The 9086-nt window shown below is 33.6% G+C and overlaps 1 protein-coding gene across 2 annotated transcripts; it reads right to left on the bottom strand.

Annotated features, from left to right (window-relative positions):
* Window positions 1–633: 633 nt before the first annotated feature.
* LOC109210764 (phosphate transporter PHO1 homolog 1) lies at window positions 634–6501 on the bottom strand. Of its 2 annotated transcripts, none has more exons than XM_019374230.1 (13): window positions 6118–6501; window positions 5718–6021; window positions 4717–5125; window positions 4569–4617; window positions 4395–4466; window positions 3921–4095; window positions 2865–2985; window positions 2510–2759; window positions 2259–2408; window positions 2011–2163; window positions 1646–1924; window positions 1402–1538; window positions 634–978 (listed from the first exon to the last, which is right to left on the bottom strand). In XM_019374230.1, exons 1-13 carry the CDS (start codon window positions 6349–6351, stop codon window positions 888–890), a joined length of 2424 nt encoding a protein of 807 aa, XP_019229775.1. In that variant the 5' UTR covers window positions 6352–6501; the 3' UTR covers window positions 634–887. The 2 variants fall into 2 exon arrangements, with proteins under 2 accessions (XP_019229775.1, XP_019229776.1); XM_019374231.1 differs by having other exon boundaries at window positions 3966–4095; window positions 6118–6500.
* Between the last annotated feature and the right edge of the window lie 2585 nt (window positions 6502–9086).

The raw sequence follows: 9086 nt of genomic DNA on the forward strand, positions 1-9086 counted from the left end.
TGAAAAAAGGGATTTGGAGAAAAAAAATTATTTTTCATGCTATAAATTTTGTTTTAATACCATCTTTATAACAAATTTAAAAGATATTTGAATTTCCATGTGAATTAAATATTGAAAAAGAACTAATTCCAAGAAAGGGAAAACTATTATATTATTTAAAAGAAAATGACATTACATAGCCGCTCTTAAAATATATATATATATATATATATATATATATATATATATATACACACGCACACATGTATGTATGCTATATACAAAATAATATACAAATTTTATTCACTTTTACAGCTACCTAATATAAATAATTTCAGCCGAGATAAAAGTGATCTTTGCCCTAAATTTAATACTTTTATTCTTTTTTTTTTATGTTGTGAGCAAGAAGATTTAAAATAATAATTCAAGACATGGGTATGAACTTACAAAAAATAGTATTTTTTTTCTTCTTTTTTTTTTCAGTGTGCAATAAATTTTTTACTAGTTGTGCAATTTTCTTGCTAAAAAAAATCCGAAATTTGGGTTTGCAGGTAGCAATTACTAAAAACAAAAAGAAAAAAGAAATATGTTGATAATAATATTAGCATTGTTCTCATTCCAATATTACAAGATTCAAGCAATGAGATAAGATAATAATTCGAGATTGACGCAAAAAATAGGGCGTCATTTTCATTCACATTAGAAGAATTTTTCTAGTTTACAAGTGTGGATTATTTCCTAGAATATAACATATTACATAGGCCCAACCAAAAAACCAAAAAAGGAAAAAAAGAAAAAAAAAGGAAAGAGAATAGAGAACAATTTGACAATTTAATCAACTTGTTCAATGAGATAAGGGTCACAAAAAAATAATTTTGCATGGCCCTTATATTGCAAATTGGAATAATTCAATCTTGTTCATCTACTTCATGAAAAGGAAGTGGCACTGTTTTAACAGCTCTAAATTTCCCTGCATTATTTAGATGCTCATTCTCCAACCTGTTCAACATTAAAAACAATGTCCATTAAACAAAACGAGATTTAACTTATATATACTGACAGTAATTATTTGTTATCGCTACAAATCTTTGAGAAAATAAATAGAAGGACAACTCGGTGGCCGGTGCACTAAGCTCTTGCTATGCACGAGGTCGAGGAAGAGCCGGACCACAAGAGTCTATCGTTCGCAACCTTATCCTGCATTTCTGCAAGAAGTTGTTTCCACGGCTCAAACCCGTGGTCGGTGCACTAAGCTCCCGCTATGCATGGGGTCGGGGAAGAGCCTGACCACAAGATTCTATAGTACGCAACCTTACTCTGCATTTCTGCAAGAGGCTATTTCCACGACTCGAACCCGTGACCTTCTAGTCACATGACATCAACTTTACCCGTTACGCTAAGGCTCCGAGAAAATTAAAGTACCTGTAAAAATTCCATTGTCCTCTCCTAATAACTTCAAGGGCTGCTAAAAATAGCCCAGTAACTCTGTAGTCTACACTTCCAAAATTATAATGCAGAACTGTTTGTAACCATGCTAGCCTCAGTACAAGGTTCAATCCCTGCACATACCAAATTTCTTAAATCAACCCTTAATATTCATTTAAGCAGTAATGTTTTGTTATTGCTTTAATTAATCTTTTTTGGATAGGAGGATTAGAGCTAATACCATGGAGAAATAGTAATAAATTTTTCGACGAAGCATTAATTCATTCCTTAACCATGGATTCTTGGAATGACACTGGAGTAAGCCCCAATCTTTAACAAAATCCCAGTATAATTGATATACAGTTGCAGCACTTGACATTACTATAACTAAGCAAAGCCATCCCATATTCTTTTCTTTTTCATATGCAACTTTTGCTCCTGCAGCTAACATTGCAGACACATATTTTCCAAGATTCACTAGGTGGCTTTTGTGTCCTTCATCGAACCATCTTCGTGCACACTGCAAATATCATAATTGATTAAAAATTTTAACGCGAATCATATGAATGTTCAATGTTAAAATCTTGAAAAGGTAAAGTATCAAACCTGCATTGCTCTCCAGTAATATGGTAAGAAAGAAACTGCATAAGCAAGGTCTCTATAATATTTTGTTCGCATACAATAACCATAGTCTTGAGTTTTATAGCTTCCAGTTATGTAGTAACATGCTACATATTCAAGGTTTCTGAGCATTGGAACCTGTTTCGTAAACGAAAAATTTACATCAGCAAATGTTTGATATGTCACAGAACTGAAAAAATGCTATACTTAGTATTTGCTGATTTCTTGCTAACCTGGCTACAAAGTTGATCAGCCATGAAGAAGTCCAACATGACAACCTTATATAGAGGTGACAATATGATGTTCCTTATAACACATATGAAGTGATAACGGCTAGATTTGTAAATGATATTGAATGGACACACCAGCAGCATAATGAAGGCCTGTTGTTAACAATTGTGATTAGTTCTGCATACATTGAGTACAAAAAAATTGAACTTTTTGGTCAGATTGTTTTGACACTAAATAATAGTGAGAAAATTACCAATAATAAGAGGCCAGGGATTGCTTGAGTTTGATTATAAGAGTATCCTTTTGCCACAAGTGTAAGATGAAGAACAAGGACCCCGACAACAGCACTCATCGATGCAGTACATATCAGGAACACATCTCTGTACTTGAGTTCCTTAGTTTGTGCTAGCTCAAAGATGAAGCTATAGTTTACACGAGTTTTTCGCCACATAAATATGTTGCATCCATATAGAAAGAAGTGCAAGAACATTAAGCTGAACATGCTGCACAATCATTATTGTAAATCTCTATTAGATGTTTGAAAGAAATTCCAAAGTTGTATTAGTTAAAATACATTTGAATTATTTAAACCATAATCCAATACTTGCCTGAGAACAGGATAAACAGTTTCCATGTAAATTGTGTCAGATTGAGATCTATACAGTCCTGTAATATGAGCCATGATCACATACCCGACGAAAAGCGCGAGGAAACATCCTGTGAATAAACCTGTTTTGAAACCAATCAAGAATCAAATTTAGTCAGTATTCAGTTTGGTAATGTGAAGCTATATCTAATATCAAATCTTGTTTCCTTTTTTCATTGTTCTTTCAACATTAGACAGTGCCATAGGTTTCATGTTATGCTGGTCTTTAAGATTTTTAGGTCACGGGTTAGAGCCCATGGAAACAGCCTCTTGCACGAATGCAGGGTAAGGCTGCGTACAATAGACTCTTGTGGTCCGACCCTTCCCCGGACCCGCGTATAGCGGGAGCTTAGTGCACCGGGTTGTCTTTAGATACATGACACAACTCATATCAGTAAACAGTCTTGATTTTGACAAACAGGAGAAGTACAAACCTTAGAAAAACTAAGCACTATTGTCTTTTTGAACACTAAAGGGTTCTTTAAAGTTTCAACATTTTTGGTCAATAACATGATAATGGCCTAAAATGGGACTTCTTTGTCCTCCACTACTGAAAAAGGTGGACTCTTAAGTCTACTTTATTTTCTTCAGGTGGTTAATGGCTGATTCAAGTCCTACTTACAGGACAGGATCCTTTTTATGCTGATCACACTTTGTTTTTATCTGGCTATCCTATAGAAGAAGTGCTAACTTGGAAAGAATCCACTTACGTAGATTATCTTGGTTATTTTCTTTACGTACTTCCAATTATGAACCAGAAGGGAAGCTGCGTAACTGGTAAAGTTGTTGCCATGTGACTAGGAGGTCACGGGTTCGAGACGTTGAAACAGCCTCTTGCATAATTGCAAGGTAAGGTTGCGTACAATAGACCCTTATGGTCCGGCCCTTCCCCGGACCCCGCGCATAGCGGGAGCTTGATGCACCGGTCTACCCTTACTTTCAATTATGACCCAATTGTTTTCATGGAATTAACCAATGAAAAAAGTAACTGCATCTGACTCTTATTTTTGGAACTCACCGGTAAAAAAAGTAACTGCATGAGACTCTTTTTTCTGGAACTCACCAATAAAAAAGGTAACTGCATGCGACTCTTTTTTCTGAGCAGGTTTGAGGTATTTCATAGCCTTCTTTTTATCATCTTCAGCAAAGTGTTTGATAAAAATCTCTTCAACATCATCAGCCAACTTCAAAGCCTGTGTGACAAATATAATGTGTTAGACAACCATATCTTTCAAATCTAGCCATTGCTTGTGTGGAAAAGCACTTCTTTTTTTCTCTTTAAGATATGACCACTTAATACTGTCTAAGAATAATCTGATGATGATATTTGATAAGATATCAAATTGTAAACTTAGTGCCCCACATTACTACATCCAATCATCTTCCAATAATCTGAACAATGTCATGTTGCTACATTTTCATGTTCAAAAAGACAACTTTTACAAAGAAAAACTTGAACAAATAATTAGCTTTCTGATTTAATTTACTTTACCTTATCTGAGCTGTTGAAGTAAGAGCTCTCTACAACTCTTAAATAAATAGGAAGAACTTGTTTGTTTGTAACCTATGAAAAAAGAATGAAAAACATGAAAAGTTAACATGGCCATAATAAAAAGTAAAGTTAAAAATTTGCTAGTATGAACTTAGGCTAGTAAAATTTACTTACTTTGTCAAATTTCTTCAAGATCTTTACAAAAGCTAGCATGTTCAAGTTCCTGTAAAGATTTCAACAGTGTAAATTGCTTTGTCATCTCTATTTTGCAGAAAGTAAACAATTATCAATCAAACAAGAAGATAGTTTTCGCGCAACATACCTATAAGTTTGAAGGTATCCTAGTCCTTTGTATAGCTCAATAAAAGCTCCCCTAATCATCTTCTCTGCGTGTTTTAGCTTCGTTCTATTGATGTGCAGTTTTCGTCCGTCTGTGCCACATTTCTTGGAGGATTGATTGATCATATCATCCCTAAGCAAATAAGATATAGCTGAGAATGTTCGCGTTGGATTCGTTAGAGGAATGTGGATCTTTAAGCTTTTCCCCTGGATATTGATCACTCGTTCGGATAGACTCTTTGATTTGCTGTCTTCCCTCTTGATACTGGTTGATTTTTCTTGTTCACTTGATCTTGGAGAGTCTGTCAATTGTCCATCATTTTTGTTAACTTCATCTATTGAATTCTCTATGTCCTGTTCTTGCTCTGTTCTGTCTTTTGTCGACTCTTCATCTGTTGCCAATTAAATAAAATGCTTTAGTTCAAAAACAGGAAATTATCATCAGATGAATGCAAAGTATAAAAAGATTCTCAAAAGAAAATAAAATGAGCATTACTCCTTAATTTATGTTCAATTATGAAAATGCAAACATAGAAGGGAAGCCTTGGCGTAACTGGTAAAGTTGTTGCCATATGACCAGGAAGTCACGAGTTCGAGCCGTGGAAACAGCCTCTTGCAAAAATGCAGGGTAAGGCTGCATACAATAGACCCTTGTGGTCCGACCCTTCCCCGGACCCTGTGCATAGCGGGAGCTTAGTACACCAGGGTGCCCTTTTTTATGAAAATGCAAACATAATAAAAGGACTATACTGAATACATATCAAAAACATGAAACAGAGTTAAAACAGGGGAAGCTAAATTATGTAAACAGAATAAAGGACTAAAATGGAGACATCTAAAACATGAAACAGAGTAAAAACAGGGGAAACAAAATCATGAAACAGAGTTAAAACAGGGAAAGTGTAAATTGGGAAAGTGTAAACAGAAGCTAAAATGGAAACATCTAAAACATAAAACAGAGTGAAAACAGGGAAAGCTCTGTACCACAAGAAATGGTGCCTGAAATTGACTCATCTTCTTTTGAGTTTTGGCCTGAAGAAGTTCCTATATCATGATGTTGTTTTAATGCAGCTTTTAGCTCAATGAGAATCTCCATTTGCTTCTTCAATGACTCTCCTCTTTCTACAAATTCTTTCTCTTTCGTCCGAAAAAATTTGTTCACCTTGTTAAGTTGAAGATCCAAGAGTGCAAAAAACTCAGCAGCTGCCTCAGTATCAGCAAATTGCTCCAACAATTCAGTCTCATACAAATCGCCCTTACTTAACGTCTGTGCAAGCTTCGTATGAACCTAATCACGATCAAAATCCAACACATTCCACGTTAAAATCAAGAAAACACTAAAAAAAACCAATCAAATGTACAGAAAGAGAGAAAAGATGAGTACTTGAATGACACCATGTTCGCGACGTTGAGGTCCAAACAATGGCAATTTCCTAATAGAGGAAATAAGATTATTGGTACAAGAACTTTCCTTGTTCTTGTTTTTGTTAGTTGCATTATTTTCAATGTTGAGAAGAGGGATTTTCTTGAGGTCTTTTTTGAGTTGCCAATAATCAACAAAAGCTTCTTTCCATTCAGGAACTAATTGCCCTTCAAATTGTTTAGAAAACTTCACCATTTTTTTGCAACAAAATTTTTCACAAAGTGCAAAGAAAATGGCAAAGGCAAAAGTGATGAATGAGTGAAGTGTGTTTGGAATGAGGAGAAAGATTGAAATATTTAAGGAGAGGGAAAAGGGAATTTTTTTTAATATGGTACAAGATTCTGAACAGGCACAATTCAAATAATATCCAATGGTTATCCTATGCTCTTTCCACTTGTGATATTACATTTGATATAAGTGTTTAGATTCGCCAGAAAAATGAACAAAATGTTGCTGGATGTAATATGCATATATACATTCAAACCTCTCTATAACAGTATTATTTGTTCCGAATATTTTTGGATGTTATAGCGAAGTGTTGTTATAGAGAACATGTATTATAACATAACATAAAAATTGGTTCCAGAAAAGCTTGGCTTTTATAGTGAAGTGTTGTTATATAGGGATGCTTTATAGAGAGGTCTGACTGTACAGTCAACCCTCTCTATAACAGCCAGAGGCGGATCCAAGGTTTAATGCTTATGGGTTCCTGCAACGACCTCGAGTAAATTTTCAATGATAACTGGATTCGCATTCAAATATTTATAGATATTTAGTAAATTGTTCGAACACATTTACACTGTTTGGACAAAATCTACTGGGTTCACGTGAACCCGTAGGTTGGGAGGTGGATCCGCCCCCTGATAATAACCTCGTTTGTTTTGAATATTTTTGGATATTATAGTGAATTGTTGTTATAGAAAAAATATATTATAATTGAACATAAAATTTTGTTTCGGAAAAACTTGACTTCTATAGTAAAATGCTGTTATATAAGTATGTTGTTACAGAGGAATCTGACTGTATGACTTCTGGGTTAAAACATGTTGTTATGAACTTCTTTGAAAAAGGTGGGAAATTTTAAAAAAAGTTGAGATCATATGAGAGAAAAAGTGTGGGTCCTAAGTCCATTTTTAAGCTAAAAACCAAAATATGGTACTACCCTTTTCTCCTTTCGTTCTTTCTTTCTTTCTTTTCCTTTTCTTTTCCTTTTGTAATTTCCGTTATGTTTTTTTATAACTTTTCATAACGTTAGAAGTACATCACGTAATTCACACATAACTAGTCATGAAGAAATCCACCACAACGGGATGTGAGAAAATGGACGGGATCCTTCCATTCTTAAAAAAAGGTCTTGAGTTCGAGTTTAGGAAGTAAAAAATTCTTGATAGAAAGCAATTTTCTTTTTAATGGAAACTATACGACGCTAATCCGAATTAGTTAGGTCAATAAGTTGCCGATATAGAACTGACATGCCGAAAAGGAAGTTACGAAGAAATGCAACAAGTAGTGGAAGATTATTAATATTCATCGATAGTGTAAAATAAATTTACACTATCTGATCACCTTTATATATATATATATATATATATATATATATATATATATATATGTTGTAGCTGACTAGCGGGTAATCTACCTTATTTACAAGATTGCAAATCTAAATGTTGATTGCCGTTACGGTAAATCCAGGGACAGATATAGGGTCAAATTATGGTGCACATAAATTCATGGTCTTTTCGTTAAACTAGGTATTTTATGTACGTATTTTTTCTAGAACTGATCTAATAATATATGCTCATGCTGGTCCTCATGCTCCTACTTAAATTATGTTTATTATGTGCATGTCTTGTTTTCATTTTCAATAATCCGAACAAAATGAAATTAGACGTTTAATTAAAAACGAGTGAAATTATACTAGCAAAAAACACGTGCTTATGTCATTAAGAAGAAATTAAATCGGAACACCTTTTCCTCATTTAATTATTAATTTACTAATGTAAGACCTTCTCTTTTTAGCATGCAATAAGGAAGGAAAACTTGATTAAGATCATGAAGTTTCTGTTAATTAGTCAACAATTCTTCATTGAAAATGTTTCATATTGGCCCAATAATTTACATAAACACATAGCTTAATTCTAATTAGACCAGCCCGATTTCCACTACATTGAATATAACAAAAATAGTTACTTTATTATTTTCAGTAATGTTACCCCTCTTCCCCACTTTCACTAACAAAAAAGATTTTGTTTTGTTATATAAAAGTTGGTGTTATTGGCATTCAATGTTTAAAGGCCATATTTCCAATCAGTGCTTTTTTGACAGCCTCTTTATTGACCTCTATCTTTTTTTGATAAGTATAATGGCCCATCAAAATTTATTACTTACCATTGTTGATCATGATAAGTAATTTTAAATATTAATTAGGTATCTAATTAGAAAAGAACTTACTAAGTGAAATTTGCCAATATAAGTAGGACTACTATTTTATCTTACATACTTGAAAAACCTCATTTCCATTGCACTTGGTTGAAAGGCCAGTCGCGCAAAGCTACCGTGCGCCGAATTATGATTGAATGCCTTTGAATCAGAATTCAGACTAGAAGCGACGCATGCACTCACTGTCTGCTTCCCGACCCGCAGTAGGGGGTGGGAAAAAAGAGAGTTTTTTTTGGCTCTTAGTTTCTCCCAAATGTTTAACCAAAATCTTAGTTCTCAATGATGTCTGTACAGTACTGTATAATTCTAAATTTATTATCGGTTATTATCACTTTTAGCCCGACCAGAAACTATTTATATTGGTAGTCGAAAAAATGTATAAAATTTGTATAATTTTTATATATATACCATGCAGAATATATATATATATATATATATATATATATATATATATATATATATATATATATATATATATATATATACAAATA

This window comes from Nicotiana attenuata, unplaced genomic scaffold (genome assembly GCF_001879085.1).
Source record: "Nicotiana attenuata strain UT unplaced genomic scaffold, NIATTr2, whole genome shotgun sequence".
Lineage (NCBI taxonomy): Eukaryota > Viridiplantae > Streptophyta > Magnoliopsida > Solanales > Solanaceae > Nicotiana > Nicotiana attenuata.

Excerpts from the sequence above, each read along its gene's own strand:
- LOC109210764 (XM_019374230.1), bottom strand. The coding sequence starts at position 6,351 with ATGGTGAAGTTTTCTAAACAATTTGAAGGGCAATTAGTTCCTGAATGG. Across the intron at positions 6,022-6,117 it reads GCGAACATGGTGTCATTCAA|GTTCATACGAAGCTTGCACA; the intron begins GTACTCATCTTT and ends GATCGTGATTAG. Across the intron at positions 2,986-3,920 it reads TGCAGTTACTTTTTTTACCG|GTTTATTCACAGGATGTTTC; the intron begins GTGAGTTCCAAA and ends GTTTCAAAACAG.